This window comes from Capra hircus, assembly GCF_001704415.2.
Source record: "Capra hircus breed San Clemente chromosome X unlocalized genomic scaffold, ASM170441v1, whole genome shotgun sequence".
Lineage (NCBI taxonomy): Eukaryota > Metazoa > Chordata > Mammalia > Artiodactyla > Bovidae > Capra > Capra hircus.
Window position 1 is genome coordinate 37333388 of NW_017189516.1, and position 20976 is coordinate 37354363.

Genomic DNA, 20976 nt, shown 5'->3' on the forward strand with positions numbered 1-20976 from the left:
CTAACAGGCTTTGTGGGCTTCTCTGGTGGCTCAGATGGTAGAGAATCTGCCTGCAGTGCGGGAGACCCGTGTTTGATCCCTGGGTCAGGAAGATCCCCTAGAGGAGGGCATGGCAACCCACGCTAGCATTCTTGCCTGGAGAATCCCATGGACAGAGGAGCCTGGTGAGCTACAGTCCATGGGGTTGCAGAGTCAGACATGACTCAAGTGACTTAGCACGTGTGCATGCACAACAGGCTTTGTCTCAAACCTACTTCTTCTTTCTTATAATATATAATAACATATTCTAAGAAGCAGAGTAGATGATTAGGAATTTTACATACTCATTTAGTCATTTCCAGGTAATAATTAGTGTAGCATGATAAGATCTTGGTGGAACTGGAGCTCCCAGGCCAGGTGTCTTGGATCTAGAACGGCCTCCTCTGTTTAGTCCTCTTCTATTTACCATCTATTTATTCCTCTCTGCCTTCCCCTGTTTATCTTCATAAGAAATCTATACACTTAGATTTTTTAAAGATTGGAATACTGTTTGGGGTTATATATGCTTGATAGTGTAATTATAATTACACATTAAAAAAATAGAATCTTACCCATTAGATTGTAGTCTTTACACAGTCAAGAAGGGCCAAACTCATCTGTGCATATTGCCCTCACCCCTGCACGTGGTGCTGTTCATTCAATAAAAAATCACTGATCTTTAGTTGTATGGAGTGTAGTGAGAAGGACAGAGAGTGCCTCTGTTCTAATGGACCTTATATTCCAGTACGTAAACAACACATGACTAATACAGAAGAAAAATCTGAATGTGAAAATGCGAGGTTATGAAAGTTATATGACTCAGGGAACTCAAACCAGGGCTCTCTAACAACCTAGAGGGGTGGGATGGGGTGGGAGGTGGGAGGGAGGCTCAAGACGGAGGGGACATATGTATCCCAATGGCTGATTCATGTTGATGTTTGGCACAAACCAACACAACACTGTAAAGCCATTATCCTTCAATTAAATAAAATTTTTAAATGAAACAGATAAAATTAAACTGTATGATTTGAGTTAATAAAAAGTTGTAGAAATGGTAACTCAGAAGCAAATTTGGGGAGCATCTTCATGAAAAGCCTTTCTGAGCAGGTGACGCTTAAACTGAGTCCTGAATGATAAGAAGGAGAGATTATTTAAAGATATGGAAGAAGAGAAATTGGGGGTAAAGCAAACAGTTTGACACACTGTGAAAGAGAGAGAAGATAAGTATGACTGAAACATAGTGTCAGAGGGTGAGAATAGTATGCAGTTACTTTAGAGAGGAAGGAAGGTACTAGATCATATAAGGATTTCTGGTTACATAATTTGGATTTCCCTTCTTAGTGTCATGGGACCACACTGGTTTTTATCCAGGGGAATGCCATCCGATTTTTAGCTGAGTGGAGGAGAAGGAACCAGCAAAGAAACAAAAAAAGCAGTTCTTAGTGAGATGCAAGGATAATCAGGTAAGGGTGGTGCTACAACTCAAGAAGAGAGAAGGTCCAATATGGAGTGGTTAATTAGGTTGGTAATTGGAATGTCAATTAAAATGGTATCACAAAATGGTTATTAGATTTGGGAACCTGGAGGTTGATGGCAACCTTTATAAGAGATGTTTTAATGGGATAATGAGTAAAGGGAATAATAGGGTAAGGGAATGGAAAGAGTAACTGTAGAAAACACTATTTTTTAGTGAAGAGGAACACATAACAAGGCAAAAGCAATAGGGGTTTTGGGGGGTCAAGAGTTTGTTTTGTTTTGGTTGTTAATGGAGAACTGCACAGGAGACACTGAAGACGCTCGAAGCAGCCAGGTATTTTAGGAGAACAGTCCTTGAAAAGGTGACAGGAAGTGGGATAAAGGACAGCACATCTTAGTATGCCTTTATCAGCAGATGCTTTCTCTCTCTTTGCTTTCACATCCAGTTGACAAAATGTGCAAAACTTGCTGAGCACCATAGCAGAAAATTTGCTTGAAATGGTTCTAGTCTAATAAAAATTGCATTAGTCAAAGCAGAAATGGCAGAAATGAATCACACTCATTTAGGAAGAAATGTTTCTTGGCATACAGAGCAGGAGACTTTTAATTTCCTTTAAACATTTTATCTTTCAGGTGCTTCAAGAAGACCTAGAACAGGAACAAGTCAGAGTCAATTCTCTCACGCACATGGTGGTGGTTGTTGATGAATCTAGTGGTGATCATGCAACTGCTGCTTTGGAAGAACAACTTAAGGTCAGATTATTTTCTTTAATATAGTAAATATGTAATTCAAAGTAATTAATTGCAATTCAGAAAATATTTAAAATATTTAAAACAGAATTTGTATATGGCAAATATTGAGCATGCAATGTATTTATTTAAACTGATTCAAATTATGTCTCATCTGTGGGACATTTGTGCATAATTCCTTTTCACTATTCACTGTTTGTTCATAGCAGCTTCTTGGCCTTTGGGGAAATACATAACTGCAGATCTGTTTTTTAATTATAGTTGAATACCATATATGAGATAACTGGTAGTGGAATATTATTTATGTTCTCTTCAAGCCTGCAATCTGAGGACAAAGGTTAAAAAAAAGAACACAAAAAGGATCACATTCAATCAAATAAAAAGTCTAACACCTTCATTATGTTTATTCCTGGAAGCCTTCAGTTTTAAGTCTCATTGAGGATGTAGCAGAATTTTTAAATCATGGAAGTTCCGTTGGAGCAGACCCTTAGCCTATCAGTCTCTCATTCCATCTGACTCATAGTAATTGTGTCCTTGGAACAATTGAAAATGATAAAGTTGTATTGTATTTTTTAAAATTTCAACAATGTGTATATGCATATACCAAACCATCAAAATTAAGGAAAAATACAGCAGTTTGTCGTTCAGATTGTAAAACATACATTCACATATTTATACAACCACAGATTATATTGGAGGCATTCATTGTACCCACCAAATGCCTGCCTTTCTTTGTGATGGTTAGGGGCCAATAATCTGACACGTCTCAGGATCCAATCAGTGTGGGTTTAAATAGCTTTATAAGGCCAAGATTGTTCTAAACCTAGTTTTCTTACCTAACCTATAACACGATTTCTTAAAGCCTTATCTCTGTTTTCTTCTCTTTTTGTGCAAATTGTATTTTTTTTTATCCCAGTGAAATGTCATTTCCTAAGGTTACTGCTTTAGACTTCAATCTCCAACGTTATCTCACTCTCCATCATTAAATGAGAAAGACAAAGCTGTTGAACTGCTACAATTGAGCATTTAATATATACTAGTGATTCATGTTAATTGCTTCTGTTTCAATGAAATTACGAGGATTACAGATCTAAAAAGGTTTATCACACTCAATAATATAAGGTCTCATTGCATATGTGATCAGATTTGTTTTACACACAAACACACATATATGACTTGCTAAAGACCTGACAGGCTGCTGCTGTACCCATCTTAAGAAATTCCATAGTTCTGATACAAGAACGTTGTGACGATTTACAAATAGGTAAAAATCTAATATTCAGTGTTTCTTGACATTTTCAGAAAAGTTGAAAGAAGGCCTGGAGGCAGAGGTTAGATGGGTGACTGGTTAAAAAAAAAACAAAACAGAAACTTTTCTAAGTCATAGAGTATTTCCAGTGAAAATAACAACTGAAAAACATTCAGTTTGGCATCACCAGACCTAGTACAACTAGCTTTAGAATATAATTATTCCAAGGTGATGCCTGTGGGACTAGGCCACCTTGAAAAACAGTCCAGAGCACTCACAGATGGTGACTGGGTTAGAGCTTAGGTAATAAATTAAGAGTGGTGGCCCTAAGGTTTTCTATATTTATTATCCTACTTACTCTCATTTTTTAAACCATACTTTCTGCCTTTAATTCTTTGACCCAGAAACTTCTGCTAAGATAGCTGTGCACGTATTGGCTGTTCCTGATTCACACAAACTCAGTTCATATTTGTCTGTGATTGCCTCCCCCTTAATTAGTGTTGAAAATAGCCTCCCAATCTCCTCTTTCCCCCTTAACCCAGTTTCCCCTTGTGATACCTCATGTCCTGTACTGTCACCTGGTTTTAGATAATCTTGACTAGTGTCTAAAAGAGCAGAGTTAAGGGACTTCAGTGGCGAGGAGTCTACTGCTTTAGCCTCTCTTCTATTCCAACAGTTTCCTCAGTCTCAGAGGAACCCATCCATGTTTAAATTGTATGCCTTATTTAACCATTGGTTTGAATTGCCCTGAAATATTGGGCTCTCTTTTGACTTTGAAATTTTGGTAATTCTTTTTTAGGTCCCTTATGAGTGATACAATCTTATCTTACCTAGCTTAATTTTTATAAGGAAAGAGAAGAGGGTGAGAAGATGATAGAAAAGGAGGAGGAGAGAAGAAATAATAAAGAGTAAAAAGATAAAATACAGTAGAGGAGTCGCTTGAACACCAGCACAAATGCCCTGTGTGTGTGTGACAGGAAGTCTATGTATACTTCAGAGACTGAACTCCCATGCTTCATACTGGGCCCTGAGGAATTCTGTTAGAAGTAATAGTAAGAATTTTAGGAAAAAGAAACAGGTATATGGACTCAGTACTGTGGGCGGGGGAACTGGCAGGAAACCAAGAAGTATCCTTAAGAGCTCTTGTTGAAGTAAGGTCTGGTCATCCCACACCTTCTTTCTCCCCTCAGACCTCCCATATCACCACAATGCCTTAACCCATTTCTCTCCAATTTGTAGAAGTATCAGAGCCTCAAAATGGATACCCAGTGTCTTTAGGAAAGAGATACAGATGGGGGAAGACTCGGAAAGGAAGTCTTTGATGTAATTCAGTAACAGAGAGAGAGAGATGCGCTTCCCATCTTGACTTAGAATTCTAAAAATACTCCTCATGGAATATCTTTACATGTATTGACTTAGATCTGTGAACTCTGTTAGAAGTTAGATTTTTCTCTAACTTTAAAAGACTTTTAGAAGTCTTCTTTTTAAAAGGTTTGAAGAAAAACAAAGTTAGGTCAGAACATATGCTTAGGGATTCTGAAAGATGGCATGACTTATGAAGGATAATACTCTGAAAAGTACAGTCTCTTGTAAATTAATTTGATTCTGTCTCTCAGAGGTTCAGCTTGTCCCTCAGCAATGTCACCACAGGTCAGAAACTTGTCCTTAGCTTTAGAGGTTTCTGTGATATCAGTAGATTTGTAAGCAGTGATGACAGTTAACTAATTTTCCTGAGAAATAGCTTGGCTAAAAACTACGGTAAGTAATTTATGTGGCATCTTCAGTCATGGAAGATATTACCATACCTCTTTCTTTTTCTTTTTTTGATGATTACTTTTAATGTCTTTACTATATCAGAGGGATTATGCTGGTAACAGAGGTAAAATGGTGAGCAAAAAAGAGAATTTGTTCTGCCTTCCTGGGTCAGAAATGGGTAATTTGCGAGCATGCTACCTTCCTTGGAACCTTTAAACGAGGGTAGCCATTACTTAGGCTCCCATTATGAATTCAAATGCTGATTCCTTGTCACCCTTGATCTCCACGGTAGGCCTGGTGGCTGCTCTCTTGGTACTTGCAATCTAACAGAGGAAATAAACACTAATTACATGATTTACAAAAATGAGCAAATATTTAACAATGAACATAACTTATTTCCATGAGGGAAAGGAAAAAGGTTTTGTGACAACAGGTTAGTCTGACTTAAGCTGAAGCTTGAAAGCATGAAATGATTCCCTAGTAAAGTGATGTTTATGATCTAAAAGACACATTGGATGGAACTGTCTGAAGTATAGGTATAAGGGGATCGGTAGATGTGCATATGGTTTCCAGAAAGGAGAAACAGTATATCAAGTGAGCATGGCACTCTAAAAAGTGAAAGTGTTAGTCACTCAGTCATGTCCAACTCTTTGTGACCCTTGGACTGTAGCCCGCCAGGCTCCTCTGTCCATGGGATTTTCCAGACAAGAGAACTGGGGTGGGTTGCCATTTCTTTCTCTAGGGCTCGAAACCAGGTCTCCCACATTGCAGTCAGACTCTTTACCATCTGAGCTATGAGGGAGGCCGTGGCACTCTCAAGGAATTGAAAAAGAGCCAGTTTGGTTGCAGTAATGAAGTTCAAAAGACTGGAGCTAGCAAAGGCTTGGTAGGTAGACAGGGGCTTTATCTAAGAGCTGGACTTAAATGTGTGATACTAAACTCCACTATCATTCATTCAGTCAACAAACATGTATCGAGCAACAGCCTTTTGCCAAGATGGCGACTGGGACTACCATTATGGGAATGGGTGGGGCACACAGTCATGGTACCTGCCCTCCTGGACCTACACTAATTAAATGCAATTAAGTGTAAAATTTTGGTCATGATGAGTTCAGTGTGACAGATATATACCTTACTAGATGACTTTTATCTTGCTCCAGAAGGTAAAGGAAGGCCTACCTAAGTGGCAGAAAGTGAGCTCTGAAGATTAATAGAAATTGATTAGGCAACAGTAGAGAGCAGGAAGGTATTTCAGATAGAAGTACTATATTTATTCAGTTATTCAAACAGATATGTATTGAGTACCTACTAGGTGCCAGCCAAAAGTCTAAGCTTTGAGGTTAAATATGGACAAAACATAAATCATTTCTCTCTGAAGCTTACGTTCCAGCAAGCATTAGAATACCCAAGCAAGCTTTATACTATGAAAAAGGTGCTGAAAACTATAAGGGAAAATAGACTGGAGAAGGAAGCAGTTTTACATGGAGGAGGTCAAGAAGGTGGCATTTGAGCAAAAACTAAAACAAAATAAGGGAGGTGTTTCGGAGGTGCATAGGTCCTATGGTATTTTCGCATTTGAAAGCTGAAAAAAGACTATAAATAGAGCATAAAAGAAGCCTATTGTTCTAGGGAGATAGCTGTTTCTAGTGAAAAAAGAATCAGAAACCTGGTGAGGCCAGTAGCTTTTACAGAAGATGCTCTAATGAAAGCATTTTCCTAATAAAACATAGAACTATTAAAATCTCATTTTTAGACATGTTCTTATATACAGGTTTAACACTTGAGTGTCAAGCTAAACATATTAAATGTGTCTAAGGCCACAGACCTGTGAGGATTTCTGGCATATAAAAAGTGTACATTATTTTGCTAAATGACCTCAATCTTAAAGCTATTGTCTAAAATTTTGGAGAATTAAAGGTATGTCAAAAGAATGGATACATTCAAGTAGCTTCTTTTGAAGAAGAATAACCTGGAAAGTACAGTTTTAGAGCAGATTATTAATATAAGGCTATGCACACATGTATAGTTTCTTGCCCATCTAGTGAACTTAAAAAAATTTATTGTGTAAAAGAATAATTTTCAAAGTTTAGAAAGCTCTCTAAGAACTAGGATACACTCATTGAAATCAAGACATGAAAACGAACTTGATATCAAATGACATTGAACAATTTGTGCAAATATTATGTGGTATTATCAAGACACAGTCTTTGGTGGCTATATCAAGTTGGTTGACCCAGTAGAATGGAATAAATAGAAAATGTTTTGATTTCCTTGAAGTATTTTGCAAAGTTATGAGATGTCTATGGATACAGTGAGCCTTCCTATTTCTATGTGGGTTGGTGGTGAATGTCTGTGTTTTAATATATTCCTTCCTGTTATCTGATTCATGTGGGAGATAATTGTGCTGAAAATGACTGGACCCCTTTATTCAATCCTCAGAGTCAGAAAATTGGGGGACAAGCATCCATTTGATGGTATAGTTGGGAAGTACACCCAACTTCACCCCCATGTGAGTGGTTACTGGATGAGTTCCTCTCTCAAATGACTTTAGAAGTTTTATAGCAATGTCCTGTGAAGTTAGAATGTCACATACAAGTATCATATACTTGTCTTTCATGTTTTTAATCAGAATAGGCATATTTACTGATTGAAAGTTTACTGCTTAGTTAAGTTTTTGATAAGAAAGATCTCAGTCCCCATCTATACATGTGAGAGCATGTATGCACACACATATAAATGTAAGTATTATATCACTATATACATACAGTTATACAAATGCAAGTACATGATTGTGTATACATTTACATTTTATCCATATATATGGATGTGTGTGTGTGTGTGTGTGTGTGTGTGTGTGTGTATGGAAGGACGGGAAAAAGAGAGACCAACTGACCTTTGATACAAATTTAAGATTAAATCGAAGCACGATGACATAAATTCTTAGTAAATTAATGTGGTCTTGGATACAGCATAATGTCTAGATTATAAGGACTAATAATTATGTTCTGTGCTGGTTCAGATACACTTTTAATATCTTAACTGAATTTTTCAGGGAGAATGACAACCTATAAAGAAAGTTCGTAGAGCCAGGAGTTATTTAATTTTAAGAAAAACCTAAGCAGAGATAAGGTACTTGTGAGCAATTTTATCTTATTAAAAAAGGAAGACATTTTCTCTGTTTTACTTCAGAAGGTTGTGCTATCAAAAGTAGGCACAAGTTGATAAGCCTGTATGTCTTCTACCCAGACCTCTTTCCTGAGCGCAATTTTTCTCTACCATTTTCTGCTGGATATATGCCCTGTGAAGTTCAAAATGGACCTCAAATACAGCAAGGTGAAACTTAACTGATTGTGTCCTACTTGCCTCTAAATTTGCTTCTTTTACTGACTCCCCCAGTTTTGTTATTGCACCACCAGTCACCTTGACACCTATACCAGAGAGCTGGAGGCATATCTCTTTCCATTCTCTTGTGAGCCCTGTCATGTAATCAGTCAAAACATTGCTGCACCGTCACTCATATTCAGTGCTTCATCTTGGTTCCTGTTACTATTTCCCGAGATAGGGCCCATACCTGCAACCCCTGGAAACCCTTGCCTGAATTCTTATCTTGCTTCAATCCAATCTTCACATTAAAGTTAGTACACAATTTCAAGAGCCTACATAATAGACTTTCTCCTCTGCTAAATCCTAAGTAACTTACTGTTCTCCAGAGACTCTTATCACTTAGGCCTACAGTGACTAACTACCCCCCCCTCCCCCGACCTGTCTTTCAACACTTACCTCCTATTATACCCCTCATATCCCTCAACCTACAGTCCCTTCCTCCAGGCTGTTTCTGATCCTCTGTATATCACCTCTGTACAAGCTACTCCTAGCACTCAGAATACTCATGTTCATCATGTCTGCTTGGAAAAGTCCTACCTCACGTAGCAGACTGAGTTCAGATTTTCATTTGTGAAGGTGGTATTTTTATATAGTGATGATCACTCCCTTTTTGGTGCCGTCTATATACTACGATTGTGCCTCTGTTGTTTGGAAGGAAAATAGTCGACTAAAAAGCAACTCTTCAGAAAAACTAAATTAAAATGTCCCCTTGTCTGTCATGGCTTGGAACTGGTTGAAAGTTGCTCAGTCATGTCTGACTATTTGCAACCCCATGGAATTCTCCAGGCCAGAATACTGGAGTGGGTAGCCTATCCCTTCTCCAGCAGATTTTTCCAACCCAGGAACTGAACTGGGATCTCCTGCATTGCAGGCAGATTCTTTACCAACTGAGCTATGGAACTGGAATAATTAGTGTGGGGAAAAAAAGCTATGAAATGTTAAATCCTACAGAATTAAGCTATAGAGGTTATTTATGAAGAAGAATACATAAGAAAATAATTTTGATATCTCTCTCTGGTCTCTAATTTTATATTTGCCAAATAAAAAGCATGTTTAAAATAAAAATAAATGTGGCAGAAATACTTTCACTGAGCAAAGTATCAACAACTGTTGCCCATGAAGCAGTAATTATAATTATTAGCACGTCTGTGTGCTCATTATTTCCTAAGAATTGTATATATATGTATGTAATGCTATCTCTGTTTCACAGATGAGAAAGCCTATGTGTAATGAGGCTAAATCCAAGTTCATGTAGTTTGCAAGTGGCAGAACTGAGATTGCTTAGGCTTTGTCCTGATCTCTCAGTTTCATCAGAGAAAATCATGTTGTGACCTTTAGAAGATTATTATATATAGGGGTATATATGCAAGTATGTTAGAATGATAATATTCTTCATGAATATTAAGTGTTAATTCTCATATACTCTAAAAAGAATTCTGGCCCTGTTGGTCTCTGAAAAAAATCATTAATACTATGGCACAATTTTTTTATTGGAGTACTCTGAAAAGTACATAAATCATAATTAAAGCTTGAAGACTTTACATGGGTCACATACCCATAGTTTCACACCCAGATAAAAAGATTTTATGTTGTCAACATTCAAAATGCTTGTCAAGCCCTTGCATAGTCATAAATTGGTCCCATCTCTATCCTGATTTGGAGAAGGCAATGACCCCCACTCTAGTACTCTTGCCTGGAAAATCCCATGGACGGAGGAGCCTGGTGGGCTGCAGTCCATGGGGTTGCGAAGAGTCAGACGTGACTGAGCGACTTCACTTTCACTTTTCACTTTCATGCATTGGAGAAGGAAATGGCAATCCACTCCAGTGTTCTTGCCTGGAGAATCCCAGGGACGGCGGAGCCTGGTGGGCTGCCGTTTATGGGGTCGCACAGAGTTGGACATGACTAAAGCGACTTAGCAACAGCAGCAGCAGCTATCCTGATTTATAATACCTCAGATAAATTTTGCTGTATGTTTCACTTAATGTAAATGGAATTGCATAATAGATAGATAGGTTGATACATGACTTTTTCCACTCAACATTGTTTGTGAGATTCATTCATGTTGCTTATATTAATAACACTAGTTCATTAATTTTTCTTTTTATGAATATACCACAGTTTAATTATATAATCTACTGTTAAGAAAATGTGGGTTGTTTGAAGTGTAGGACCATGACAAATAATTCTGCTATGAAAATAATTATACATATCTTTTGGTGAATATTTGTATTTATATTGGATATTCAGCCAGGATTGGGATTGCTGGATCATTAAATATATGTATATTTAGCTTTATAGGTATTACTAGAGTTTTCTAAAATTGGTTTATACAGTTTTTTCTCTTCAATAGTCAAAGATACAAATTGCTCTACATCTTCTTTACTACTTGATACTGTCAAATTTTTAATTTGACCCTTTCTGATAGTTATATAATGACATGTCTTGTTTTAATTTGCATGTACTGATGACTCATGAAGTTGAGTACAATTTCAGTTTATTTTAGTTTGTTATTTGAAAGACCTCATTTTTGAAATGTCTGTTTTTCTACTGAGTTTTTTTATATTTCTCTTAGTGACTTATGGTTATTTTCAAAATATATATTCTGGATGATAAACCTTTGTTTGTTACCTATATTGCAAGTTTTTTTTTCCCCCACTAAATACCTTATCTTTTTATTCCTTAATGAATACTACTTTAATAAACAGAAGTTTTAAAATCATTATACCCCACTTCAATATTTTCTGTTATGGTTAGTGTATTTTTGTCTTGAGTTTAAAAATAGCATTTCCTCCTCTAAGACCTAGAAGATATTTTCTTGGAGGGCTGTATAGGTACTTTATTGCTTGACGTTTCATGTTACATTCCATCTCATATTTCTGGTGTGATAAAGGAATGAATGTCCATTTTTTTCCTATTTAGATCCAGCTGACAGAGCATGATTTATCGCAAACAATGTTCAGCAGCGTCACCTTTAATTAAAAGCCTATACATGTGTGGCTCACTTTATGGACTCTACTTCTGTGTGTACATTTGCCTATACTTATGTCAGTGTGACATTGTCTTAATTACTATAGCTTTCTAATATTTTTGATACTTTTAGTATCATAAAATAAAAATTGTACCAGATGATTAAACAGGCAAGAAAACAAATTATTCAAGATTATTGCATTGATGGGTCAAAGACTATTGCAATAGGGGAGAGAGACTGAACTCTGGTCCACTGAACCAAAGGTGGGAGAATTCTTAAGTGCTGGGATGAGCTAGTGTAAAAAGATTAGAGCACATTAAAAGGTTGGATGGTCAATGTGATTAAGCCATTTTGTATTTGCTAATTGTCCCTTATCAAAGTTAGGCTCCTATCCTCCCACAGAGTCTGGAAGACATGGGCCCTATCTTTCTTGATAATTACATTTCAAAGGGATGGCTAACAGGTCCTTGAGAAAGATATTCTTGGGTTGTAGGCTATTTACATCTTAAACTGGCAGATTAAAAAAATTTACAACTTCTTTCTAAAGTGCTCTGAGAAGAGATATTGGGGCCTATAGTCTAAAGTTTAATGAAGCTACAGAGAACACTGAGTCTAGCTTGGCCAGGGTAAGCCCTTCATATTTGTATTTGTTTTCTTCTTTTTAAAGATTGTGTTGACTATTTTTATTAATTTGCTTTCCATATCAATTTTAGGATCAGCTTATCACCACTTCCTCAAAAATGTTTTGGTTTTAATTGGATTTCACTGAATATATAGATTAATTTGTGGTAAATGTCTTTATTAAATAAAATATTTTAATTTATGAATGAAATATTCTTTCATTTATCTAGGTCTTTATTTTCTCTAAATAATGTTTTATGGTTCTCAAGATAGTGGGTCTTAGACTTTCTATGTGATTTCTTGCTAGGTTTTTCATACTTCTGGTCTTGTTGCAAATAGTTATCTTTTAAGTTTTTAACTTTTTATTTCCTGTTGCTGATATTGAGAAGTACACTTTTATTTTTGTTCCTTGGCCTCATATCCAGAAATGATACTTAGTTTACTTCTTAAGTGGAATAGTTTCTCTGTAGCGTCACTCAGATGTATGTACCCAGGTGGTTTGGGGTTAATGGCAGTTTTATTTCTCTCTTTCCAATCATTCATCTTATTAATTTCTTTTGAAATTTTTTTTTTTTTTGCTGCATACTCTAGTACAATGAGATTATTGTTGTTGTTTCTCATTTTAGCTCTCAGAGGTGAAAGAAAGTGAAAGTGAAGTCGCTCAGTCTTGTCCGACTCTTTGCGACCCCATGAACTGTAGCCTACCAGGCTCTGCCGTCCAAGAGATTTTCCAGGGAAAAGTCCTGGAGTGGGTTTCCATTTCCTTCTCCAGGGGATCTTCCCAACCCAGGGATCAAACCCAGGTGTCCGGCATTGTAGACAGACGCTTTTCCGTCTGAGCCACCAGGGAAGCTCAAAGATTCCATTATTTATGCTTCAATATTAATCCTTTAAAGGATTAAAATGTGAGAAGTCAGCTGAAACTGTAGTTCAGTTAAAGTGGAGATGCCGGGAATCGAACCCGGAACCTCATACATGCAAAGCATGCGCTCTACCATTGAGCTACATCCCCACAGCTGCAGAACCAACTATTCCTGAAAATAGATGGCGCTGGAGCGTCGGGCCCATACCCCGCCGTAGCCGGCAGTCGGAGAGGCGCGAGACCGGGGGGAGGGGGGGAGTGGGGGAGTGGGGGAGGAGGTCACCCCTCTCTCCCTGACCTCACCCCCCGCTGACGCTGTGCCGCGGCGAGTTTTTCTTTTTTCCCCCCTCAGAGGTGAGGCTTTTAGTAAATCACTGTCAAGTATGATATTTCCTGTAGGCTTGTTGTTCACGCCTTTTTCTCCTAGTGTTCTAAAAGGTTTTGTTATTACTGGATGTTAATTTAATCAAACTTATTTTTCAGGATAACCTGAGACAAACATGTTAGTTTTCTCCTTTGTTCCATTAATATGTAAAATTAATTGCTTTTTTTAAATGTTAAAATAGCCTTGCATATATGAGAGAAACCAAACATGGAGCCTATGTATAACCCTTTTAATCTTTTGCTAGATTATTATTTTATTTATTTTTTTTTTTGCTAACATTTGACTTAGAGTTTTCCCATTGTGTCCATGAAGGAGTATTGTTCTCCTTTCTTGTGATACGCTCACTAGAGTTAAGTACCTGACTATGGAGAAGGAAATGGCAATCCACTCCAGTATTCTTGCCTGGAGAATCCCAGGAACAGAGGAGCCTGTGGGCTGCCATCCATGGGGTCCCACAGCGTCAGACACGATTGAAGCGACTTAGCAGCAGCAGCGTGGAGGCTTGGGAACTTACCATTTACGCCTGGAATTTTCTTCATGGGGGAAGGTTTAAATGAGAATTCAGTATATTTAATGGAGTTAAGCCTTTCTATTTTTGATTTATGTTTTTAAAAATAGTTTACCTCTATTTTCCAGATTTTCCCTTTTTTGTCAGTTCAAGTTTTGTCTTTCTAAGAATGTGTCTATTGCATCTAAAATTACAAATATATTCAGTCCACATGGAATTTAATAATATATTTATCATTGAAATTTAGGAAATATGATATGAAGCTATGAATTTCTAGCCTTTGTAGAGAAAACAAGTGATTTGATGAGCCTGGGTCTGTCTTCCTGAATATTAACCTCAGCAGGAATTGAATAGATCTGCCCACTTTACCATGAGCTCTCCATTTAGCTGCAGTCATCGCTCTTCATTCCCTTACACCTAGATTATTTTATACATTTTATTTTAAGTAGCTCTTGGAACATGTGATTTCTTATAGGTGGAATAAATTCCATGGCAAGAGTTAGAATGGAACATAGAGGGATTTCCAGTCACTTATCTGTAAATAAGGCACATAATGAAAAATGCTCCTGGTTTAAAAATGCAAAAGAAGAGATTTGTAACTCTTGTACAAAACTAAGTTTTATTAGACTGTAGGTAAAACACAGAAACCTAGTAAAGTTAACATCATGCTGAAATGTTTCAGTGTATTCTCTATTAAAAAGTCTATTGTGCTGTAGATTTATCACACCTGGAAACAAAAGCTGATTTATTTTTCCGTCAACTAAGTTCTAAGTCCTTACCATTGACAGGCATCTCTATAATTCATCATAGTCTTCAGAGCAGTTTCATATTTGTTGACCTAACCCCAGTATTGACCAGGCTAGGAGAGTAGGAGGCAGATAATATTATTATATCCATTTCACTAGTAGGACAGCTAAACCATGGTGAGATTAAGAGTTTGCTAATGGATATGACCAAGGGGGACAGCAATTGAAGTCAGATAAGAATTCAGGTTGTCTGTACTTTTGACCTAGTGACATATAGCAAGTTAGTTAGATTCAGAGATTCTGCTAAATGCCTAATATCCATTTTAAGTATTAAAGACTTAGAATTTGAGGTAGAGAATACAGGGAATTTCATGTAACTCTCACTCCTGTGTGTCTTTAAAAAAATTCACCACAAATAGCCTTGTTGTTACTTTAAATAACTGGTAGACAGATATTAATATTTAATGAAGAAGAAAGAGAAAAAAGGGTCATTAAGACACTGCTTGGGAGAAAAACCATGTATTGATAATAACAGTGGTGGTATTCAGCTTTGAGACATTTATATACTATGTGAAATGCATGTATTTCTACACCAGACATTAAGCACGGGAGTAAATGGAGGGGGAGGGCAGCCTTCAGGACGGTCAGAGACTTGGAGGTAAAAACCAATAAAGAACGGTAAAACCTCAAGCTACCAAGGGATGCCTGGAAATGTGATGGATGCTGGAGGGAACACTGTTGTGCTGGAATGCTCCTTAGGAGTCCTCTTCTTTATTTTCTGGTGTCCCAATTGAATAGACTGGCGGAGCTGGAGAGTGCGGAGTTTATTAAGCTGCCACAGAACATTAAATAATAGCCTGCAAACAATAACAGCAGCAACAACAACAGGGCCTTCCCAGATTTATTCATTAGCACTTTAGAAACTCAGAAAAATAAATAAAATATGGAATTGATTGCCATAGTACAGAAGAACATGCTTCTTCAAGTTAAAAAAATCTCCCTACACCTTTAGCATGATCACCAAGGCAGAATTTCATTAACGAATCAGACAGTCATATTTACCTTTTCAAAATAAGTCCTTGCAAAGAACACCTGTTCTTGATCTAGAAGTGTCAGCATTTTTGATTTTTAAAAAACGTTTTAAACAGATACGGAGCTAAAATATCAAAAATGTTTTTTAAATCAAATTGTAACAGCAGGCTGCAAATCCTTATCAGGTAGGTTAGATGAAATGTTTAGTTAAACCTCATCAAACTCCTGGTAAAATTAAATATGAAAAGACTCAAAAAAGATTCAGCATAGTCCTGGTATCCCTGTACGTTCCACTGTGTTCTTTAGCACAAATCACAAGGTGTATATTTTTTATGTTGAATGCTCTATCAAGTGAGTGGCATCGTGAAAGAGCATGGGCCTGTAGCCAGATGAATTGAAGGTCAAATCCTATATACTCAATCCTTGGACCTTTCTGCCCTTAGATAAGTTACTTAACCTGTCTGAGTGTCAGTTTCCTCATCTATAAACTACACCATTAAAAGTGACAGGAGTTCCTTGAGTTTGGTTAGGAGTTATTACAGGATCCTTTAAACAGAAGTAAGAATGATATTTTCAGAGAAACCTCCAATAAGTGTTTCCTAATACATCAAAATAAGTTTTTTCACCCTGAACTGTATGTTAGACAGTGAAGCTTTAAGACATGCCATTTTATAATATATGCTTCAGTTAACAGTTTCTTTTAAAAAGATGTAAAATTGAGAAGAGAATCATAGACTTGCCTAAACAGTAGTCAGTAATACTCTGGCCATTTCTAACCTCATAATGGGTGCTTTCGTTCATTTGATATTGTTTCCGTTTCACCATCAGTAAGATGTAAGTTGGAGTTGCTAATTGTTTTTAACTGTATAGGTGTTTACAAATTAAGAAACAAAACTCAAGAAATAAATAAATTATTTTTCAGAAGGCTCATTACATGTCAAATTCATTTAGCAGAGGAGTATATCCCAGGGTTTGAAACTAGGATAAAAGGAGATGAGTTGCTTGCTGCCTCCCTCTCTTATAAATCTCAGTTGCTGCTGCATTGTGTGGTCCATGGCACGTAATTGTTTCTTCCTTAGTGGACATACTCTTGCGGACACTTTATCTCTTAATGCCAATCTTGCTGGGCACAGTTTAGCTTTCACTTTCTTACACTGTCTTCAATAAATTCAAGGGTCAAGGTACTTAAGTTTTACCTCTCAGACTTGTCAAATTTCTTATACTTGCTTTTATCCAAATGTTCTTTTGATAGCCATTTTTCACTTTTGCTTTGAAAAGCCAACTCAACCAAACAAAGGAATTCAGATGAGAAATGTCCTTGGCATGTATAACAATATGTGATGTGAATTAAATGGGAGGGAAAAATCCTCCCCATTGTGGATCTGAGCCTAGAGGATAATGGAGCTGTGATTTAGCCCACGAAAATGTGTTAGAGTAAGTGAACTGACCTTTTGCTGTTCTTACTGCTGAGACAAAATGAGGACATAAATACAAATTAATTTCTTCTTATCACTTTGTGAGACATTATAATTCATTTCTCATTTATGTGCCTAATGTTTACCTAGCTTACAAACATATGCATTATTCCTAAAAGCTCAGGGGATTCATATACTTAAATGGCAACTCAAAGACTGATTTTTTTTTTCTTAAGAGAGATTTCTAACCCTAATATAGTAATTAAAAAAAAATTAGCTTCCTGTCAATTCCATTTGATCCAATCTCTTGCACTTGTCTAACAATGAAGTTGCACCCATTCAGGCAGTGATAGGAACCAGCATCTCTGAGTGCTTATAAAAGCTGGCTGATAATCCAAAAATTGTTTAGCTCCATCCTTTGTAATTCAAATTAGGGCCAGCATTTCTAAGCAATAAATAGATAAATCCATAAATTCAAGCACTATGAACGTTTTCTTATATCTGTGAATATGGTATTGCAAAAATCTCTCTGTGGGAGAAATATCAATAACCTTAAATATGCAGATGACACCATCCTTATGGCATAAAGCAGAGAAGAACTAAAGAGTCTCTTGATGAAAGTGAAAGAGGAGAGTGAAAAAGATGGCTTAAAATTCAACGTTTAGAAAACTAAGATCATGGCATCTAGTCCCATCACTTCATGGCAAGTAGATGGGGAAACAGTGGAAACAGTGACAGACTTCATTTTTTTTGGCTCCAAAATCAATGCAGATGGTGACTGCAGCCATGAAATTAAAAGACACTTGCTCCTTGAATGACAAGCTATGACCAACCTAGAGAGCATATTAAAAAGCAGACATTACTTTGCCAACAAATGTCCCATCTAGTCAAAGCTATGGTTTTCCCAGTAGTCATGTATGGATGTGAGAGTTGGACTATAAAGAAAGCTAAGTACCAAAGAATTGGTGCTTTTGAACTGTAGTGTTGGAGAAGCCTCTTGATAGTCCTTTGGACTGCAAGGAGACCCAACCTGTCCATCCTAAAGGAAGTCAGTCCTGAATATTCATTGAAAGGACTGATGCTGAAGCTGAAGCTTCAATAGTTTGGCCACCTGATGTGAAGAACTGACTTGTTTGAAAAGACCCTGATGCTGGGAAAGATTGAAGGCGGGAGGAGAAGGGGACAGTAGACGATGAGATGGTTGGATGGCATCACCGACTCGATGGACATGCGTTTGAGTAAGCTCCTGGAGTTGGTGATGGACAGGGAGGCCTGACGTGCTGCAGTCCATGAGGTCACAAAAGTCAGACACAACTGAGTGACTGAACTGAACTGAACTGAACCTGTGAGCACATGCATCATGTACCATGATTTCTAATTCACTTAACTAATCACTGAGATCAGTAAAAACACTGTGCCTGCTTTGTAACAGAAGTGACTTGGATTCAGTTCATTGAGACTGTTCTGCGAGTAATATTAAGCAGTAGAATGCGTTGCTGAAGGATGTGTATGCTCTCATGTTAGAATTTTTTTTTATTTTATTTTTTTTAATTTATTTTTTAAATTTTAAAATCTTTAATTCTTACATGCGTTCCCAAACATGAACCCCCCTCCCACCTCCCTCCCCATAACATATCTCTGGGTCATCCCCATGCACCAGCCCCAAGCATGCTGTATCCTGCATCAGACATAGACTGGCGATTCAATTCTTACATGATAGTATACATGTTAGAATGTCATTCTCCCAAATCATCCCACCCTCTCCCTCCCTCTGAGTCCAAAAGTCCATTATACACATCTGTGTCTCTTTCCCTGTCTTGCATACAAAAGAATATACTGCAGTTCTAAACATCTACTTGTAAAGCTGTAATAAGTACTTTTTTGGAATGAGTAAAATAGTTCATCCTTGGTGGTTCTTAGAAGGCTTCATAGCAACACTGCAATCAAGCAAAATGTAAATAACCACCAACGCTTATATAACTCAGTTCAAATTAAAACTGTTTTTCAATACATAATCTTGTTTAATACTTGAAGCAGTTCTTTAAGTTGTTGGTATGATTATTTTCTTTGAGAGACATATGATTTAGCCATAAATTTGTTGAAAAAGTCACTTGATTTTATTGAGTAGGGGAAGATAAAGAATTGCTCCTAGTATTACAAGAAATTATGGATTTAAAATATTTCCATAGTTTGAAAGAGAGTCAGTGGTAAGGAATCTGCCTGCCGATGAAGGAAACATGCGTGTGATCCCTGGGCGGACCAGGAAGATCCGCTGGAGAAGGAAATAGCAACCCACTCCACTATCTTGCCTGGGAAATCCCATGGACATAGGAGCCAAGTGGGCTACAATGCATAGGATTGCAACAGAATCTGATGTGATTTAGCAACTAAACAACAACACAGGTTGGTAATCCAAGCAGTTGATTGACTTAAGACTTGAATCCAAGTGTTTTGACTCTAGATAATTTTATACTCTCAATATAACACATAAAATCACAAAATGATAGCATGTTTGTATTTGAGAAGTTGTCCCAATGCGTTATTAAAATTCTGCTCTATTTGAACAAGTTAAATTCATTTTACACTAGTAACTGAAATGTGTTCTCTAAAATGCCCTGACTCTAATGTGTGCTTCTTTACTTGTAACAATTTTAATTTTGTGAGACATTTTGCAGTGCCATGGAATCAGCCTCTCTTAAATCTGTCCTATGTAGTTTGTTAGATATGCCATGACAAAATGCCAGAGATCGGATTTCCTAAACAACAGAAATGTGTTTTCTCACAGATCTGGAGTCTAGAAGTCCAAGGTATTGGCAGGTTTGATTCCTTCTGAGGCCTCTCTCCTCGCCTTGCAAACGACAGCCTTCTTGCTATGTCCACCCAATGGCCTCTCCTCTGTGCCCATACATCCCTAGTGTCTTTCTAAAGACACTATTTTATTTCCTCTTTTTATAAGGACACTAGTCAGACTGAACTAGAGTCCACACTAACATACTCATTTTAATTTAAAAGCCCCATTTAAAGGCCCTGCCTGTCAAGGTCCTATCTTCTAATACAGTCACATTCTGGGGTAGAGGTCGGTAGGGCTTTAACTTATGAATTTTAGGCAAACACAGTTCAGTCCGTAACATCTTTATTCTGTTCATTTTTGGCACATAGTGTATGTTCAAAAATATGTTATTTAAATAAATTAATGATTGGTGAATGAATGAATCAGAGCTTATACTTAACTATAAATTAAATATTGACTAAATATTTAACCTCAGTGGAATTATAAAAGTTATCTATTATGATTATTTGAATACAAAGGAAACTTTTAATGATAATCTTTTTATCTTTTTTTAACTGAAGTATAGTTGATGTATAATAATATAATATAGGTGTACAACATAGTGATTCACAATTTTTAAAGATTATACTCCATTTGTAGTTACTATAAGATACTGGTTATATTCCTTGTGTTGTACAATATATCCTTTTAGCTTATTTTAGACCTAATAGTTTGTTGCTACCCCTATATTGCCCTTCCCCTCTCCCTACTGGTAACCCCTAATTTATTCTCTGTATCTGTGAATTTGCTTCTTTTTGGTTATATTTACTAGTTTTCTTTTTTTTTTTTTAAGAGTCCACATATAAGTGATATCATACGTATTTGTCTTTCTCTTTCTGGCTTATTTCATTTAACATAATGCCTTCCAAGCCCATCTATGTTGTTGCAAATGGCAAAATTTCATTATCTATTCGTCTGTTGATAGAAATAATATTCTTAAAATAGTTGTTTTAACTAGGTTGTGTTGACTAGGT

At 36.9% G+C, this 20976-nt stretch overlaps 1 protein-coding gene and 1 non-coding gene across 2 annotated transcripts in view; one reads left to right on the top strand and one right to left on the bottom strand.

Moving 5' to 3' along the window:
* Positions 1-20976, top strand: part of DMD (dystrophin) — a gene marked incomplete in the record, with an annotated part of 2117027 nt that overhangs the window by 660482 nt on the left and 1435569 nt on the right. The window contains 1 exon segment of the mRNA XM_018043695.1: positions 2128-2247. Coding sequence (XP_017899184.1) covers positions 2128-2247 — 120 coding nt within the window.
* TRNAA-UGC lies at positions 13165-13236 on the bottom strand. The gene has a single exon. It is a non-coding gene; the product is annotated as a tRNA-Ala (tRNA).